Here is a 21771-nt window from a genome sequence, read left to right as displayed (position 1 = left end):
AATATATTTTAAAGGTACTATCAGTGCCTCACAATAAATTATGTTGGTTAATAATCACTACAAAATTATGTAATATGTATTTTTATCATGTATTAATTTTTTAAGTAATACATGTATTTGTACCACCCCCTTATAGGGAAACTTTCCCTGGCAAATAAAATTATTATTATTATAATTAATTAGTAGTTATACTAATATAAAACAATGAATGAATATTAAAATTTAAAACTGTAAACTGTATTTTAAATAAGAGAATATTTAATCAATGAAGTGAATAATTACATATTACTATAATTACTATTTAATTATAATAGATATTGTAATAGATATTGGTAATACTGTAACACTTTATATTAAAAAATAATCAAATAAAAGTTCCTTTAGCTTAATAAGAATTTGAATGTCGACACGTAAAGAAACATGTATGCAAAAATAAAAAAATTGAAATTATTACTTGTGCACTGGTGTGAATTAATATGTTATTTATTTTAAGTTGGTCGAAAAACTGGATAATTTTTTTTTATCCTGTACTCAAATACACGAGAATCAACTTAAAAATAAGCATTTTATTGCATGTTATTTGACCGACAGATAATTACTTCCGAAATACGGTATTTTAAAAAACTAAAAATGTATCAAAAGTTGTCAGCTTGTGTTTATATAGGTTATGGATATAACGAACAAAATATATAAAAACATTATCTATATTGTCTCAATATAAAACAGGTCTATATGGTCTAACAAAATGATGAATTATTATTAGTTCCATTTTCATACGCGTGTCAAGTTGGCGATTCTTGATGGATTTTTTCTTTTTTAAGGATGTTTTGTAAGTTATTGTTTGCCTAATCACATAGGCCTAATAGAATACGTTGGAACCATCGGCATCCGCAAAAAATTTTTTAGGGGAGGACAAAGCTTGGAGATAAATAATTACATCAATAAATTTTTATTTAATTATTTAATTTTGGGGGTGTTTTCACAAATAGATTATACGAGATAGTATTGAATTAATGCAAAAAGACAGACAAAGCATCTCTTGGTCGAGGTTGTAAGATTACATATCTCAATCACTTACGATTATAGACTAGGCTAATTTGTGGAATTTTGTATTCGATCCTAGGGGGAAAGCAAGTACTCATTTGTCTCGTTCTGAGGACACCCATAGTTAAAACGTTTATTTTATCTTTGATCTCGTTTATTTAAGTCTGATGAAAAATCATACTTTGTTTTTCTACAAAATTAAAAAGTAAAGTAAATAACACTAGCTCCTGTCAGAACACAACTCAACTAATTTGTCAAGAAAGTGTTTATTTTGTTTCTCCTTTTATTTTACTTATTCAGGGTCAGTTTTACCATTAAAATTTCCAAGAAAATTACCTCTAGCTCGTTAAATAACAGTTTTATTGTTTATTATTTTAGGATCATTATTCTTATATAATTTTAGTAACGAGACAATATGTAAAAATAGTCATTTTTATCTGTCTTTAACCTTTATTATGATCGAATTCAGATATTTTTTTCAAATATGACATATTTATTATATGAAATAAAACTGGAATAAATGATAAATTAATAAAAAGAAATAATAAATATTAATGAAAACAGTATGACTCATTAATTCATTTCTGTCGAATTAGTTGTCAGCCTTCAAATCAGTGCAAGCGTGAAATTGATAAACTATTTTCAAAGAAATGAATTTTAAATCAAAATATTTCAAAGGTTTTGAAATAACTTTAAAATATATATACATAAAATTTCAAAAAAGTTTCTATTCTTTATGAAATAAAATCAACAATTTTTATTTGCCAAGTTAAAAAAACGTTGAATGTTGTCAAGCCGTTCCCACGTTATCCATGATTCATGGAAAATTATCTCGCTGTTAAGCATAAAAAATGAAATTAGGAAAATATTAGAAAAAATTCAACAACGAGTTGCGTAACTTTCCCAAACAATTTAAAATTGTGTATGGCGCCATCTGTTATGATATTTTATTTTAAAAACTTTTTATATTATTAATTATTATAAAATGGCGAAAAGCTTAATTTTGTGGGTAGGGATGGGTTTTATAAATATATTTTAAATGCTAATAACAAGTAAAATATTCATTAAGTCCGACCCTATCAGCCGCGGATCCAGACGTCTGTCACAGGTGGAGGGCGATAAGAAAAAGCTCGGCGCCCGACAGTCGGGACGCGTTTAATAATATAAACCAAAACATATATATCCAAATAGCCCAATAGGCTAAAAGTGTATGTAATATATAAACTCAAGCACCTTATCCTACATGACTCAGCGAGCTCAGGAGATTAACCGGTGCTTCTGATTTATTTATTTGTATTGAATAATGAAAAAATCAAGAAGCAGCGCTCTGGGTACAATCTAATCTATCCAATACAAGCGAGCCATAGATGGGTTTGACAGTTTTAAGTTTTAATGTCTAAACGCTGAGTTTTGGGTATATGGAATATTGGAAGCCGACTTCAGATATGACATGATACCCGATTATTTTGACCATATTTCCTTATCCTTTTGACCTTTAACCACCAAAACTTAATAGTCTCAATACTCCTAATACACTAACCTCGCTGCAAAATTTCAGAAATTTTTGACAAAAGGCACGGGAGTTATTAAGCTTCAAATTGAATGATTAAAATTGTGCCCCATATACACTAATATCCATACACACAGAAAAGACCTCCAACGTTTTAGTATTTCACGACGTTTCGAGGTTCCGAGTTTAAAAATGTAAAACACTTGGGGGATCATCTTTTGACCGAAGTCATACTTTCCATGTTACTGTACCTAAAACAACCGGAAAAGGAAAAACATGAATGAAATTCAGTCTTCACTTAAGAAAAAAAACGTTCTATAAATCTGAAATCTCTCATCAGAATTGTTCCTGATTTTCATAAATCAGGATTTCATAAGTCAAGGTCATAGAATAAAAATTAAACCGAACTTAGCACAAGTTTTTATTTTACAATACACATACAGAAATTCTTATATCACACTACTTTCAAAGTAAGTTGTACCAATACACTTCCACCACGTGTATTGCTTTAATTGCAGTTGTCAAAGTAGTCCTGAAAGTCGTTATTTGTGACGTGAATGATTCACGTCGCTGCGGCTTTCATCTCTAAGCTTATTGAAATGTTTATTCTTTCAACTTCTATTTCATCTGAAAGAACAAAATTAATGAAATAAGCAGACTAAGGAAAGCACTGTTATACCTTCTTAGTCAGAAACGACCGATGGAGACCAAGGAGAAAGCAGCAACGACTAGAGATCTTACATAAATCAAAAATAATTTTAACATATTGTAAAAAATTTTTTTTAAAAACGCTTTTATCTGTCATGTTTTCCAGATTGAAATGAGAGATAATGGGGTGGAATTTGGTCACTCTAGGTAGAATGGGGTCACTCTATCATATACATCACTTCAAGGCATTCGCACACACATATCATGTATAAATTCTTTGTTTATGTTTATCAGGTTTCGGGGTTGGGATAGGGACACCCCCTAAAACATCATTAATTAATTAAAAATACAATGTCATCAGACTTAGACATGTCTTTAAAATTTCAGATTTCTGTCTCCATTAGAAGTGAACAAAATTGAGGCTGCAAAGCAAGTTAAATAAAAGCGTTCTATAAAAATGACTTTCAATCAGCGCATATCCTAGAGTGCAATTAAACACAAGATACTGTATGTAATGGAAAGTTTGAATTGTGCAGTGGGAATCCCTTATTTGTACAGTATTTAATTGTCTGATTCTGGGTATAAGTATCCAAACAAAAATGTCTGAAATGTAAAAAAGAAAAATGTGCCAAGTAAAATTTATCACAATTTAGGCAACAATCAAATTTTTTCTTAGGAGGTTTTCTTTGGTAAAAGCAAGCTCAGTGAATGGAAACGATTTGTATAAAACAATGATACAGGTAAAAATCTTGTAGATATTGCTTCCAAACACCAAGCTTATCTTTACCAAAGAAAAATTCCTAAGAAAAAATTTGTCCTCTAAATTGTCATAAATTTTTATTTGGCTCAATTTTTTATTTTTCGGGTATTTTTGTTTGGATATCAATAGTTTTTAGGTTAATAATTGCATTATTACACCAAGACATGAGACAATGGCGGACAAATCGGCGACCACCAATCGAACGCTTTCGATAGGTTGATACACCGTTTAGAAAAATCGTCATAAAAAGTTTTAATTTGCATAAATTTGAACTTTTGTTGTTCTGAGTAACATTTTGAATAAAATTCATTCGTTTCCATGCAATTTTATCTTTATAAGCATAAAAATTAAGCCGTAAAACTGAATTACCTCCATCGGAACTCCCGTGAACTTTGACCTATCGACCCGAAAGTTTCGCCGTTACCTTATTGATAAAGAGAAAGGCTTAAGTTTAAAATTGGAGCTTTCTAGACCCAGTAGTTTTTCTCTACGAGCGTCTGCAGTGTCGGGTGAAGAAAAGAGAAAGAAGAAAATATAACTTTTTTGGCGATTTTTACACTTTTTAATTTCTTATATTTGGGCAACCACATTACAGAAAATCTTGAAATTTTGCATACTACCCAAGAAAACTTTTTTTTTTTTCGAACGAGTTATTCGGAATTACTTCAGGTGTTTGGGAAACGGAGAAATCGACTCCCGAAAATCTGCAACTGTGATTCCTATACATACAGTATAGTCAGTCAATGACATTTTTACTAGAGTTAAGTAAAATATAATTAACATCATATTTTAATGGCTCTCAACTACTCTGAATCCATTATTATAATACAGGTATACCTCGAGTTACGTCGTTCTCGATTATTCGTCGTTTGTCAAAAAAGTATATGGAAAAATAAAAATCAAGTTTAAGTCATTTTATTCGACTTTACATCCGTCCGCCACAAATATTGAAGTCGTAATGTCACTGGAAAAGCGTTAAAAGCACATAAAATCATATTAAAATATGTACATTTACAGTAAATGTTAATATAATCATCATAAATCTTAGAGAACGAAACATGAACACATCTGTGTTTCTGTGTTGTCTTATTTAGCTGTCTTTAAGTGCTCATTATTGGCATTTTCCACCGTAGCTACACATGTAAATTCGACTTACGTCGTCTCTCCTGGAATCAATTACCGACGTAAACCTGTATTGTTGAAATTGTCAAACTGTGTAATACTGTATATTCAAATCTCTATGTAGATATTGTCATATAATATTGTAATTATAATACAGTAAAACTTGAAAAAAACAGAAAAACTTGCCTAAACGGAAAACATTTTTTGGAACGGAAAGATTTTCTGTTTAATCTTACCATAGGACGGAACCCTATCGAATGCGAAAACGGAAGAAGTAAGGAACAGTTAGTAACTAATAGTCGAACGTCGATTTTCGAATATAATTCATTCATTAAAAATTGTTCGAAAACTGATTTGTCCTAAGAGCGAAATAAAATTTCCTATAAGAAACACTATAAAATGGATTTATCCGTTCCTCATCTCCAAAATAGAGCCTTTTTTAAATTTTTGACCATATTTCATGCAAAAAAATGCATACAAATGCAATGTAATATTTTTATATTAATAAATATTAAATATTGATGTTATAATATATAATATTATATTAATAAATGTTTATTTAATTTAACTTAAGCACTTTTGAACACGAATTCTCGGATGCCATTTATATTACGTAAATGAGAACGCCGTTTTTATTACTTTGATTTAAATTAAACTACGGCGGGCACCGAACAACGGAAATACAGTAGTATCTTTCCGGCATGTGCATTGAAATCTAATTTAAATATAACGCCGTCGATGATTCGTGTCGTGACGTCTAATGATGCGAAGCGATCTCGGCGCCACTGACTTCCGAATCAGTAGTCTCGTCGTTGATTGGTCGGGCCGTTCACTTTCTTTAACGTATATGGACTTGATCGTCTGTGTTCGGATCTTGCCGAATAGCTTGTTCGACAACTGAATTATCGTACGGCGACCGGTGCAATTATGAATTCGAAATTCTGTTCGTGAACCGATTTGTTCGAAAACTGAAATTTGACTGCAATTATTCGAAAACAAGTTTATTGTAACAGAGTCAACATGTTACAAAACGTGTCAACATGTATTTCTAACATGTTGACAATTACAGAGATTGAAGTAGATGGTTAATTAAAGCAGTGTTTCACAACCTTTTTCTCATCGCGGCAAAAGTTGTGAAACACTAAACACTAAAACCTAAAATCATCCATAATTTTACCTGGACCAATAATTATACGCCACTAAGAATTATGCTTAGTTTATACGCTTATACATGCTAATCTAAAGTTTCTGTACGTAACAAAGTACTGTACGTACAGTAATTCTAGTTTACTATTTAAATGTCACCTGTAATTAACTGTGTCTTTTTTTTTTTTTTTTTTTTTGTAACTCTTTCCGCCCAGTGGGCACTAAGAGGGCCTCTTATAGCAAGCCCATTATGGGTTCGGCCAGGCCCACAATGAGGCGGCCGGGTGGTGAGGGACGGGGCCCGACATATCCGGACGGACCACCCCCCGAAAAATTCCTGGGGATTTCTCGACCCGTCCGGATTCGATCCCGGGTCCCCCAGGGCGGCAGGCTGCTAACCTTGACCGCTCGGCCATCCGGCCTTAATTAACGGTCAAATATTTTTTTGCCGATCGGAAATTGAAAAACACTAAATTAGAGTATTACAATTTCTGGAGAAGCCAAATCACAAAATAATCTTGTCTCTGTACAATTGTAATGCAATTCGAATTTCTGACAGGAGAGCCAGACGCTAGTTTTTGAAATTCAAATTGACTTGTTAGTTTTTGTGTGAACTCATTTTTTAATACCCAGCACAAATTCTTGCGAACAACGGGAACTTTTTGCAATAGAATAGTTCCCAATTCTTGCGTTCGAATAATTCCATCTTTAGTTGAAATCGATTTGGATTCATGTTAATTAAGCCTGGTAATAAAATTTCGTTACTTACGTAAAAGTAATTTTACTATAAAAATGAATGCAACTATATGACATTTATTTGGTGTAATTTAAAGATGAAAAAGAAAAAAAATACTAAAACCTGTTTAAAATGAAAACTCGAAAAATAACTTGATACCGTGCGATTCTGGTTTACACAGATTTTAGTGTATTTGTATTTTAGTTACGTTAATTCAAATGTTTTTCTTGTAATACAGTAAGTCCTCGTTTAGGCATTAGGATGCGTTCCTAGACGACAAAACGCTAAATGAAACAGCATTAAACGAGGTCATTTTAACCCAGAGTAAATAGAGAAAGGGGAACATGCGACCAAAAATAAACAAATTTTACTTTAATTTTAACTTATTTTTATATTACATAACACACAAACATATACACACAGAAATATAAAGTTAATTTTTGTGATGAAATCGTCTAGTGTCATTTGTCATTTTCTCTTTCTCTCATTAAGCAAATGTCGGTAGCAGGAGATCGCATCCAAAACGCCTCGTCTTGCCTTTGCACTCCTTTAAAACTCTGAATGATTCGCACATAAATTAATAAAGTTTTACGCAGCACTCCAAATCTTATTGATAGCGTGGACACTGTTTCACTGCTAATGAACACGATGTACGAAAACAAACGCCCCAAACAAATATAGATTAAGGGGAAGCGCAGCGCTAAAACAAATTGCCACATTTTGCTGATTAGTTCGTGTTCGAAATAATCATATTATATACGAATCAACGAAATGCTGCGATAATTTTAATCAGCGTAAATTTTGAGCTATTTTTTAGGTTTCGAGCAGACCACGTTATATCGAACTAGCGTTAATCGAGGATGTGCTAAGGTCTTTCTGTACTTATAAACATCCGCACAAAAAAGTGTAGATAAGAATATGAAGAGGAAGATCAACAAGTCTCGGATGTTCTACATCCGAAAGATATACGGAAAGTCGATATCTGTATCAACTTTCTAAAATATATAAATATGTACAGATTTGACAACTTGCAGTCAAAGAGTCAGCCCACTGTTCTGAGGAACCCGAGATCAAATCTGGGCAAACAACCCCAAAGTCTGTCATGGCGTCCTTCCCTTCAATCAGCTTCGAAAAATGGCGCTGTAATCACTGCTACCGGCACAATGTTATTCTATCTCGTTGAGTTTAATTGTCTTTGACAATTTTAACAAAAACAACTTTAATCGAAAAACTAAATCGAACAAAAATTTCTTCACCAAATTTGGCTCTCACACGTCTATAAAAAATAATAGTAAAGATAATTATTTTATATTAAGCGTGAATATATTTTCATTTAAACAATTCCAAGAATAACCTGAACCCGCTTCATTACACAGCATATACCAGACATGAGCAAATGCGGCTCATGCTGAAAGTGTTAATTTCTGTTTTTTATTATTGTTTTTACAATTTTATTTTTATAATTTTGTGAAAATATGCTTGTTATAAGAATTCAATATTTGTTTTATATTATATTTATAATATATAATAAAATCGCGCGCCTTACCATACTATCCACCATGACAGTACAGCACTGCGGCTCCCATGCATTATGCAAAACCTACATTTCGGCTCCCACTGAACTCTTGCTTGCCCACCCCTGGCAGATACGTTCGAAGAACGCAATTTATTAAATTTTAACGTAAAATAGTTAATCCATCAAATATTAAATTTAATCATTTATTATTTATATTTTTCTCAATTTATAAATTTATAAACTATTTTTACTAACATAAATTTATAAAATGAATATCTACATTTTTTAAAATTATTAATTTGGGAAGAGGGCAGTTTGAGCGTTTTTCTAGAAGAAGCTAAGATGGCGGCAGTCATGGAAGATCATGGCGTGGAAGAAAATTCGGAAATATTAGACGGCAACGAAGCAGAAGATGCCGAAGATGAAGCCACGTGTAAAGAAGTAATGGGTAAAAAGAAAAAGAAGAAGAAGAAAAAAAAGAAAGGTAATTTAATATAAACAAAAACGTGTCAATCACTATAAATAAAGTTAATATTTTAAGAACGTGACCAAATGACGAATTTATGACCATAATGTTGGATTGAACAAAAAGTATACGCGAATTTATATGTTTAAAGAGAAAATATTAAATAATAAAAAATACATTTTGTTTAAGATTGATATTACTATTAAATTTTAATGATTGATAAATATTTTAATGGTGGTTTAAAGTAATTGTAAATGGTCAGAAAATTCCTTTATTTATTATAATGATCTTAAAACAATTATTCTAAACATAACTATTTTACAGAAAAATTTGTGAATGGAGTGAAGCAATGATGAAATGGAAAAAAAAATTATATATATTTAATTTCAGTATTTTCTGCCATTCTGTGCTTTTATTTTTATAATTCTATTTTTATTTTTGCTGGTTTTTTTATCTCATATTTCCTATTTAAAGTTTTCGTGAACTCAGTTTGAAAATAAGAGCATATTTTAATTCATTGGAATTTAAAGAACACTTTTTTGGTTAATTTTGTAGCCATCTTCAGGTTTCATTCAGAATTGGAATAGAAACAGAATAAAATAGGGGAAAAAACAAAAATATGAAACTGATTAAACAACAGTTTACATTAAAATAGATAAATAAATGATAAAATGAATAAATAAGTGTAACTGTTAATGAGCAACTTTATTCTAGAGACAAATTATCTATTTTTGGAATTAAGTTGGTTTTTTTTAAGTAAGTGTTTACAAATTTAACAAAGTTTATATTTAACATATTTAGGATTATTAATTTTGTGTTAATTGAATGCATTTAGTAGTTCAAAAATAATTTACAAGCATCTGATATATTACAGATTGAGTCATAATACTCTAAACATATACTTTGTCAGAATCACAAACAGAAAAGTAAAAGACAATGTTTTAATTTTAATAATAAAGATATTAGGTGTAATGATATGATACCTAACTGTTTGACTAGGTTCATAGTTATCAAGCAAAGATGTCTATACGTTGTATATGTAATTCGATAAAGTTTTAAATAAATTGATATTAAAAATAATACATAAGGCGAAATTTGCTATACAGATACTTACTTTCACATTTATTATAAGGATTTTTCAAGTAGTATTCTAGAATACAAAGACAAAAATTATGATATGAAAGCTTAAATACTGTACTTTTGAACAAAATCAACAATGGTGTGTAAAAAAAATAAAGTATTTCATTAACTATTAGCTTTGATAATAATAAAAAAGTATCAAATATTTTGTAAGATATTGTATTTACTGGGTTATGTCAAAAGTATTTTAACTGTGTTAGAAACAAATAACACATCTGCCTATATTGTTTTACAATATTAATTAAGAGATTATAAAATTATCCTGTTGGCTGCCATAAAACTCACTACACTAGTTGAAATTGCACAAAGCCATGCAAGTTGAAAGAAAAGGATGAAAAGAAGAAAATTCTCTTTAAAAATTTGAATGCTATCATAAACCATGACATATTGGAATGCAAACTATGGTTTTTAATTCCAAATGATCATTCTAGAACTACAATGCTAACATATTTTAGAACCAGAAAATTGCTATTTAAAATAGTGAAAACATTTGTTTTATGACAAATTAAATGTTGGATTAATAAAAATTTTTTATTTCTTATAAAGATATTGAATATAAATGTCTGGAAGAATAGTTTCATCCACAATTTTTGTCATTCCTTAGTAAGGAGAATATATTTGTGCTTCTTTTATATGCAGTTCAAAAGTTTGAGCATTGAGCTATATTCTTGTAACGGGATAGATTGCCCCTTTGAATATATTGGTGCCACGTGTAGATCTCTGCATACCAGGATCAAAGAACATCAAGAACAGTCACCTACAGCAAACTCTTGAATATGATTTACAAAGATATAGCTCAATTCTCCTACTTTTGAGTTTGTTGTTTCTTGATAAAAACAGCCATACTTCATTATTTGAATCTAATATGTTCCTGAAATATGATTTGAATGTTAAAGTTTTTTGTTTATTTTTTGTGTGAGAAATTCTAACTATAATATGTCCCTGAACCATTCAAATAATTTCAGTTTCCTCAAATAACACCAAAAAATCTATTTACTTACTACTACACATTTTTATTATGATATTAAACATTACAAACTTCAGTTACCTTACTAACAAACATGTAATGGTTCATTAACTGCTTAATTCAGGTTTCTTGAAAGAAATGTGCAGTGATGCAAGTTTGCTAAAAGCCAGATGTACCATAATGCATGCTTTGCTTCAGAGAAACCACCCAAATAAAAGTAGCCATATTTTATCCATGAAAATTATTATTGGAACATAATTATGTAAAGTACTTGAACTTGTGAGGCCAAACAAGAAAGGAGTTTATCAAAAACAAACTTTTATTGTTTTGTGTGTAAAATGTAGGCACAATAAATCTCAGTGTGGTACAATACATAATGCAACCATTTATGGTTCACAAAAGTATTAAGACTTCTTGTTACTGTCTTGTTGTTTGCAGCATACTGCACATCATAACAACTATATTACAATAACAAACTAACCATATATTTATTTTTGTTTCAAATATACAGGTGTAATTTGAAGGACAGAATTAGTACCGTTCTTCATAGCATTCCATACATGATGCTTACAGCAGTGACACATGAAGTCTTGATTGTGTACAACACTTCTTACTCAGTACTCTCAACCTGATTATCTCACAGACTGCATTAAACACCATTAAAGTCATTTACAGTGTCTTTTGTATGAAATTTAAAATATGTCCTGTCTTTCCATTTGGCAAGAGATGGCAGTTTTGTCAGTTAAAAATTTTTTTTCACTTCAAATTAGTTATTGCCACAAGTTTAACTTACTAATTATTGCAGATTCTAGTACCTTATTGGTTTGGAGTTTGGAAAGCAAAAGTAACATATTTTAGTCTATTGAAAAAAATTTCACCCAAAAAATTACCCAATCTTGAAATGCTGGGTGACATACATGAAAAATACCTTTGGTTTTCAATGTCACTTCCTGCTTTCCTGTCAGAACTTGTTATGTGATGTCATAACACATTAGGTGTATGGTGCAAAGGACTCCCATCACACAGGAGCTTGATATTCTGCTGTTTTTCCTGAAATGTGTTTTGTGATTCAATTTTATGCTGAATGTTGAAATAAGCAAACTAAGGTTTTTATTGCCACTAATAAAAATATTGCCAAGTGGTGTGTGTGTGTGTGCGTGTGTACATACAGTAGAGAGTCGTTAATCCGAACCCCGGTAATCTGAATCGCCGGTTATCTGAACGATTTTCAGTCGGACTGTCGTGCTGAATCGAACGTTTTTGATACTAGATTTACTTCTAAAGTATAATTTTCATGTTTTTATATTCTTCAATATATTTATTTTGTTTGTACAAAATAAAGAAATAATTTTTAACGATACAATAGCCTCGATTATTATTATAAAAATTTTCGTTAGACTTAAAATTGATGAAAATTCCACACGAAGCAACACACAATGGAGAAAAATTTGAACATCGGACAAGTTAATATATTTTTTCGTACATAATCAGTTATCCGAACAAATCACTAATTCGAACAACCCGTCCCCAATTGATTCGGATTAATGACTCTTTACTGTATATATATATACACATACATACATATACGCGCACACACATCACTTGGCATATATATACATATATATACACATACACCACAATATATATTTATGTATATAGGGTTGTTTATTTTACTCAAGCCACTTAAATAACCTCAAAAAACTCTTATGAATCTTGCAAAAAATTCACTTTGATAAAAGTGTTAAGACTTCAAGGGAGGCCATAAAATGGTGCTATTGGTTTTATCAGATGGCAGTACAATTGGTAAAAAACAGGTAAACTATTTTCTTAAATGGGAATATCTTTTGTTGCCTATTATGATTCTACATAAAAAACAAACTGATTGCTATTGAAAAATACACTTACCAGAAGTTGAGTGTTTGAACATTTACACAGCCATAACACCATGCATGTGCGAATGTGGTTATCTGTGAAGTTTATTGAAAAAAAGAAGAAAAATCATTAAGAGCTATTATTATTTAATGGACTCATTCTTTTTATTTAAATATTGAACTGATAGAAAAACTCATACAAGCTTGATGGCATTAAGAAACTGTGTTAATGCCATCAAGCTTGTGATATCTTGATTGATTTGTAAAATTTGCTCTGTCAGCTCAAGATGATCATCAAAATTTCTCAGGACATTTTTTATGTTAATTAAATTTTTAACAGCGTGTTTAATTAATACAAGTCTTTTTGCCTGACATAGTTTTCTCCTGTTGCAATCTGTTTTCTTAAGTCAAATCTTTTGCAAACAACTCAGTTTTTAGTAACATATTACTGTGATATGTTTGTCCAAGGTGTTTGAATTGTTTTGATCATACCTTCTCTAGTAGTTTGTTCCAGTTCTTAGGAAACACTTTAAATGTCTCCACAAATAAAAGCCAAAGTTGAGTCTGGCAATCATATAGGCACTTGAAAAGGAAGAAAAATGATATGGATCATTTTTCTTCCTTTTTTTCAATGAAACTCACAGATATTCTCAAATGTGTGTGATATAACTGTATAAAAGTTCAAATGCTCATAACTTCTGATAAGTGCTTTTGGAACAAACGCATCAGATAAAAGTTTATTTTTTATGTAGAATCAATATGCAAAAAAAAAATGGAAATTTCCATGTACGAAAATGAAGTTAACCCTGTTTTCACTAATTGTAGAGCCATCTATAATGAAATCAATAGTGTCATTTTGTATCTCTCTTGAAATCTAACATCTTTGGTTTAATGAATTTTTTGCATGATGTATATTTTTGAGTTATTCCAATGGATTAAAGTGAACCAGTCAGTCTGACCAAGTAAAAAAAAATTAATGTTATACAGCCACTACTTATATTGCTACACACTGCTATATGCTTTTCATAAATTGCTATGCTCATTTCTATATGATTATCACATATATTATCTGTAAATCATATTTTGTAAATATCATTCCAGCTTGAACAGGTTTGTGACATCTACATTGACTTTGTTTATGTTGGAAAACAAAAAACTATAAAATGAAATCACTTTTTATTTGAAGTAAAAGGAAAACGAAATTGTGTTGAACTTATGTTTCTGATTTTAATGTACAATATCTAACAAATATGTAAAGTTAATCAATAATTGCTTAAATATTGATTAACTATTTACTGAAAATAATCATGAAATGTTTGAGTCTTTTTAATTCTGGTATCTTCTTTCCATTAGTTCCCATAGTTCCAAAAGACTTTTTAACATTGGGAATGTATTCTATTCATTATTCATATTATTCTAATATGGTAATTTTTTGAAAGCCTCAGCAAAACAAGTTATTTTTTCTCTTTCTTCAATATCTACCACTGAAATATGTGAAATATAAAAAATTTTAATTTAAAACAATTTTAATTATATTTAAGTTAACACCTTTCACTTGTCCAAGTGGCTGCTCCATCTTGGTTGTCATCTAGTTCCATTTCTTCCTGAGTATTTAGCTAGAATTTCATTGATTGTTATATCATTCACAACTGTGAGATCTTTGTCTATGTTAATGTAATCTTGAGACATTACATCATTTTCATTCAATCTCTCTATTAAAATCTGAATGTCAGTAATTTCTTGTAATAAATCTGGCTCCTCTATTTCATCTTCATTTTAATTTGAATTAAAACCCACCTTTCTGAAATAGTTCCTTATGCAGTTGTTGCTGATGTTTTTGTAAGCATCTGATATCTATTGAACAGTGTGCAATGCAGAAATTTCACTAGATCATTCAGATGCAGAATGAAACTACTCCACATTGTCACAAATTCATTGCAACACTTGTTTTTTATAATCCACCTCAAAATTTTGAATATCTTCCTGATTTAATGGTCATGATAAGCTAGTGATATTTGGTGGCAGAAAACAAAATTTTTAATGTTGGATAAATCTAATCTAATTGTGGAAAGCACACAGCATTATCCAAAGAAAGGAAAATTTGAATTTTCATTTTTCTGTTTAAAGAATTGAGTCATTCTTCCATTATAATCAAAGTCATCCACATTTATTTGCCCACCATGTGACAGGTAGTAGGTAGTTTCATGAATATTTAAGTTTTTGAAGCAGTGGGGTTTGAGATTCTTTCTTGTGGTTAGTGACTTTTTCATTGTTTCATCAGCAAAAGTGCACAAGAGAATTATGAGGTGCTCTTTTGGTTACTTCATTCCAATACATTTATACTTTTTTAAACTCAAAGTTTTGCTTGAGAACTCAAAAAAAACAGTCCCATTTTACCACAATTAGCAATGTCTTTTGGTTCTTAGTCCTTAGTTAATTCAGTCAATTTCTGCTTCCAGTTTTTACTACTGTTAAGTCAATGTTCTCAACTTCCCCAAAAATTTGTTTGAAAGTTATTTTGTGAGCTTTGGACCTTTTGAACTAACCATTAAAATGACTTGTTCTTCAAATGTTGTGTGATAATTCCGGCTTTGTCTTTCAGAATACGCCTTAAAATTGGCATTGATCTCACATTTAGAAACCATTTGTAAACCCTCTGTTTACCATTTCATTTCCAGTTTTTCTCATTTTTCTTTTTGAATCTCTCTGATGTTTACCACTTAGGAAAAAAATGAAAGAAGAATGCTTTGTTTCTCAGAATTTGATAAAACTTGTGTTTTGCCACAACTAAATTTTCTGCAGAATTCATTAATACTTGAATATTGTTGTTTGTTGTTTATTATTTATGAGCTCAGTTTTAGGCTTCCAGCTTAGTGTATTCTTGATGCTCCTGCCATTCTGAATTACAATAATATTACTACTAGTAAAGCTGTGCTATATGATGACAATTTTTTGTTTAAGCTAACAATAAGACTAAAAATACAACACACAAAGGTGGCATTATCAAGCGTGTAGTTTTTTCACATTGTTTTTTCCTTGCTTCAGTCTTAAGCAGATTGTTTTACCTTTTGTGGTCGTAAATGGCTTTCCATGTTCACATTAAGCAATTTTCAGCTTATATAGACAAAATTATGTAACTAGAAAAAAAATTCATAATAATTAGGTTTCGATCTAAGAGTTCAGCTTAAACAGTTTTCACTGGGGTGGTAAATTAATGAAGTATATTTTTAAGTCATATACCCCTAATTTTACCAGTAAAACAAACTTGCTGTTAGCATTAAAAAATAAAAAAAAATTAAATATGCTACTTTGCTATTTGAATGAATTGCACAATTTTATTTACAGTTTTTTAATACAATACAATTTGTGAATACTACACTCTGATCCTCTGAATCACTCCAAATCAGAACACAAGTTTGAGACTAATCTGAATCCTCTTCTGCATCATCATACCCATTAATGTTGCTGTTAAATCTCTTAAGCATATTTGGTTCAAATTTATTACAACTGCCTCCCAGTTTCCTTTTTGTGAAAACAATACTTATTAGACAAACAGTATTTATTCAGTTTCACTGCTTTGTTTCAATTAAGTTTATTATTGAGAATATTAATAGATATTCACAGTATTTGTTAGACACAGGAATGCTAAAAGGTTATCCCAATTTCACTAAGTTGAAAAACAACAAATCCCCACCACCTTGCAGAGAACCAATTTTTTCCCAAAATCTTTCCACATCAATTGTTGGCTCATTTTGCAAGATATCATATGCCTCAGATGTTATCTTGCAAAATAATTAGGGATGGTATTGTTCATTTTCTGTTTGCTTGTGGTTTTCTACACGAGAATCAAACTTTTTTAACATGGACATCTGTGAAGGGATGCTGCCATTAATCACTTTTTGTGGATCTAAAATGTCTGCTAATTCAATTGTCACATTATCAAAGGATAGTCTATTTGCATTTCCTTTGATGGTACAATTAGAAATGATTGGCAACTCTTGGAAAAAGACAGTTATCTATATTGGGTGTTTCTTTAGTTCCCCACTGGAACCTATCACATTGGGATCTTGCACACCAAAATTCTGGAAGGGGCAGGTGATTAATGGTAAATTCCAGATTGATTTATGAAACATTAGTCTATTTTATATAACATTTTCCTGCATGCTCAGAATTGTTTTGTATGCAAGAGACATTATTTCATAAAGTTGTGATATGTTTGAATATTCTTCTTGGAATTTCATGTTAAATTTGTCTGTCATTTCCAGGGACTGACTGAAAAAATAGAAATATAACTTGAAATGTGAGATGATGTAGTTTTCAGTCTTTGAGATGCAACAAACTTATTTCCCAAATACTGTTGTTGGAAGCATAATTTGTTGAAAGGTTATTGCTGCATTGGCTATATTTATGTGCTCTAGATCTGGCATGTTTTCGTGCGATTCGTCATGTCTCACGTTGACTTATATATAGCTAAATAAACTTATTATAGCATAAATGCACTTATTATAGTAATATTATTGCATGAATATGCGAAAAATGAAATAATTTACTTTTTAAGTCAACAAAACACCACCTGGACAAAAATATGTAAAACAGACGATAGACCAGACGATGCAGTCAAGTGCTGACATCTGTTGTCAATAAATTCTATTTCGCTACGGTTTTGAGTTATTTTCTATGTGAGACTTTTTTTATGCGGTCCCTGTTGACTGACAAAAAAAAAATATTTTTTTAATTGTGTTGTTGAAAACTATTTTTTACAGCCATTCGTGAAGTTTCGTGCAATTTTTTTTTAATGCGTCTTTTTTAATGCGGTCATTTCCAGGGACTGACTGAAAAAATAGAAATATAACTTGAAATGTGAGATGATGTAGTTTTCAGTCTTTGAGATGCAACAAACTTATTTCCCAAATACTGTTGTTGGAAGCATAATTTGTTGAAAGGTTATTGCTGCAGAATTCGAGCAACATATCATTTCAATGCCATGTTACAAATCTGAGAATTACAATTGGACAATGGTGTTATAACAGTACAAATTGTCTTTTGAAAAACACAGAGTTTAACTGAATTCTGAGAGTTTCTAACCATGGTATGCTAACTGAGAAAGATCACACTGGAAATATTAACTGCTATGAATAGTCAGTCAGTGTGACCAGGTTATTAAAGTTTGATTGTTGTCTATTATTCTGCTTGTTGATTAGCATTAGTTATATAGCTTGTTCAGCATGTAACAGTCATAGTGATACAGTAATGGGCATTTTTGTTTTGTTCAATTTATCTACTATATGCATTGCAAGAAGTATGAATCTTTTACAAATACTTAAGCATGTTGGATTGCACATTCCCAGATGGTTGCCTTTAAAAAAAATGCTGAGAGTTATATTTCAGACATTGGATGCCCTTATATTCCTTGAATCAAAAATTTGTTCTGGTAGGGATACAATAGCAAATTGTTTGCTGAAGGCTGTGAAGAACGTTTGGTATGTCTCACATTTTGATGGGTATCTTGCCAATATTCATGAATTTAAGCGAGATCTTTAAACAGTAGTAGCAGACTTTTCTTTAATTAAACCTTTGACAAATCTAAGATGTCTAAAAGAAAAAATTGGAGAAGCAGAAGGAAATATTTTTGTTAACATTATAAATGATAGTCAGTTGGCTACAGATGGACAAGATCAACAAAGAAAATTTTACTCTTCATTATGAAACCATTTCAAATTATATGATGGCATAACATCCAGTTCAAAAGAAAAATTGTCTCAAATTGAATGAGACATTATTGATTATATATTATATGACCTTGAGATCTGATTTCCAAAAAAGATATTGACATTCAAGATTGTTTTTCTGCATATGACTTTGTAAATATGAAAGGAAAAATGTCAACAGTATGTTCAAACTCTTTGACCACTATGCACAGTTTATAAAGTTGGACTTGCTTTCAGAATATTACGATGTTTTTCTGTTATTCACAAGGAATTAGATTCTAAAATTTGTTGAAATAGTAGAACTATTTATTAAAAAATACAAAAGTGTGTATCCTTACACAGTAACAATACTGGAAATTGCTCGTGTTTTGCCAATTTGATCAGCTTGTGTTGAAAGATCCTTCAGCATCCAAAACAGAATAAAACCAAAATTCAAGAACAAGCTTTGAGAAAGTATAGTAAGCAGTCTAAATCAAATTGCCAATGCTGATGTTAAATTGGAAACATTGTCCTTTCCAAAATAGCTCTCATTTTATGGTTATTTTTATGGCAGGAAGTATGAAAGACTGACTGAGAAATGGACTAAAGAAGACACATTTGAAAATATGCTGGTGTTGCAGCATCAGTTATGTGATTTTCAGTGATTAGCTGATTGCATGAAGAAGAGATTTTATAGGGTGTGAACTTTGCAGATGTACTGTAGTTTCTGTTTGAATAATTCAAGCAGATTGTTTTTCAAATCTAGATCTTTTATCTTATTATACAGGTGCAATTTGTTTGATTTCATGCTGTCATTGCTTTACAGCAAACTATATGTAACAGTTCACTGCAGTTTTTATTTTAGTATTCATCAAAGATAGTTTTATCAACTATCTTCGATGCAAAAAGAAAAATTACCAGACATTAGACTGTAACATGTCTCAAAGATAAGGTAAAAATAAATGAGAGTAATACTGATATTTTACTTCCACTAACTGGTATTAATCTATTACCAGTGACCAGCATAATTTACAAGATACTTTAGTATATTGCTTCAAAGTTACGTCTCAAATTTTGTTAAAAATAACAAAATATAATAAAATTTGTATAAAAGTTGTAATAAAATACAATAAGCTTAATGAATTAAACTTAATAATGACTTGATAAATGTAACATATAATTTTGAATTTTATTATTCCATATTTATTCCATAACTTGGGATTGTGATGTTCTCAAACGTCTCTATCTTGAATCTGATGATAGCTACTAATAGAGCTTTTAAAACATTTGTTTATTATAAATTGATGATGGAAACCTCTAGCAATATAAACATCTAGAAATAGAACTATCCACGTGTCTTCCACTTAGTCTTCCACATAGTTGCATATTGGGTCATAAATGGAGGCACTGAGCTATGGCTGTTTAACTACAAAATATAATTACAAAGTTTTCACACTTTATGCAACATACCAAAAATCAGGTTTTGGCCTATAGTTTGAGAAAGACTGTTACTATGAACTGATACTTTATTATGCATTTGATAGTGTTAATAAAAAGGTGACATTATCAATAATGTGAAATAATAAAAAGTATTATTAGTGTCAGTTTTTGTTTTTAATTTAAAAAATTTTAAATTTAATAAAACACACAAAATAAGATTAGTAGTAGTAATTAGTTTCTCAGAAAACAAAAATATATAGTATTTTAAAAAATGCTGAATGCTTCAAGGAACTTTATTGGTTTATTCTGATTATTCTTTGTTGTTATATAGGCAGTTTAAAAAGATGTGTAGTCATTTAAAAAATATTTAATGAGATTAAGTCAATAAAACTGACTAACTTGAGTTGTTTAAAATATTTTAGTTTGTATTCTGTGAAGAAATTGAGCCAAACATTATAATAACAGTTTGTTCTTTAATTGAAAACAAATAAATATAGAAATTAAACCAAAAAAGTTTTTATTTATTAAATACAAAATGAATCTTATATTTGCTAAAATGAAATTCAGATATTTTAATATAAAACAGGCTAACACTTAGAAAAATGACAAATGATTGTTGTTTTATCAGTTTTTTTCTACATTAATTAAGCAAATGTGACTTATAAAAATTTCATGACAATATTTATTGTTGCAATTGCATAAATTTTAATTGAATGAAATTCTAGACTGGAAGAATAATTGAAACTATTTTATTTGTGTATTAAAACTTTGTAATTAAAGTTTTAAATAGTATTTAAACTGAACAACTTTTACTTTTCGAAACTAGTTTGTTTTTTAAGTCTTAAAATTGCCAGAAAGTGGTCTGACAAAATTATTTTTAGAATATGGGTTAATGACATAAGCAGTTGTTAACTCTTAAATCATTGTTGTTTTAGTAAATTTCAAGATGTATTTTCTATTTACTTAATTATTATTAATTAATTTAACTTATAAATATTTGAATAAAATCGTTGAAACAAATTTTTTTCAGAAATAATATATGGAATATCAGATAATTTAATCAGATGTTTCTCATATTATTCAAATAAATCAAATAATTTAAATTCCCAGTCCCCAGTTAAGTCAGATGATTGATGCTCTACTGTACTATTTTGACAATATTGTAACTATTAATTGCTTTCTTAATCATTCTTGCCATAAGTTGTTTCAAATTTAAGATTATTTGTTTTTCTTTACATTGTTTAATTAAAAATTTTGAAATAATATTTAAATGTCATTAAATTAATAATAATGTTAAAATAAGAGTCAAAATATTTTCTTATATTCATAGAATGAGACAGTGTCAAGTATATTTGAAAAAATTGCTTAATTAATGAGTATTAACCATTTATTAATTCAATTATAAACATTATACAAGACTTAATAATTGTTTTACATTTTTCTATATTTAATATTTTAAAGTAAATGATAAGATTAAAGAATATTATTCAAGGATTATTTTAGAAGAAAAGGACTGAAAAATTTAGTTTCCTAAACATAACTATAAGAATCTAATTTTATTTTAGTATTTTAATGAATGATAAACTTCTGATTACATATAGATAAATTGTTGCTTATATTTTTACATTTTTCATGTTTAATATTATAAAATTGGTATTTAATATGTAGGGTTTTGTAATTGGTTTTCTTGTATTATATGTAATCTTGAAGAAAATTAC

At 29.7% G+C, this 21771-nt stretch overlaps 1 protein-coding gene across 1 annotated transcript in view; it reads left to right on the top strand.

Moving 5' to 3' along the window:
* The first annotated feature begins 8795 nt into the window (after window positions 1-8795).
* The window catches only part of und (methionyl aminopeptidase und), a 45294-nt gene continuing 32318 nt past the window's right edge, over window positions 8796-21771 (top strand). The window contains exon 1 of the mRNA XM_067277717.1: window positions 8796-8966. Coding sequence (XP_067133818.1) covers window positions 8825-8966 — 142 coding nt within the window. The 5' untranslated portion in view covers window positions 8796-8824. The remainder of the gene's footprint in view (window positions 8967-21771) is intronic.

Source organism: Centruroides vittatus, unplaced genomic scaffold, assembly GCF_030686945.1.
Source record: "Centruroides vittatus isolate TY-2023 unplaced genomic scaffold, ASM3068694v2 contig_754, whole genome shotgun sequence".
In the NCBI taxonomy this organism is placed as follows: domain Eukaryota; kingdom Metazoa; phylum Arthropoda; class Arachnida; order Scorpiones; family Buthidae; genus Centruroides; species Centruroides vittatus.
The sequence above is the reverse complement of the archived record's forward strand: the minus strand, read 5'-3'. Positions and strand labels throughout refer to the sequence as shown.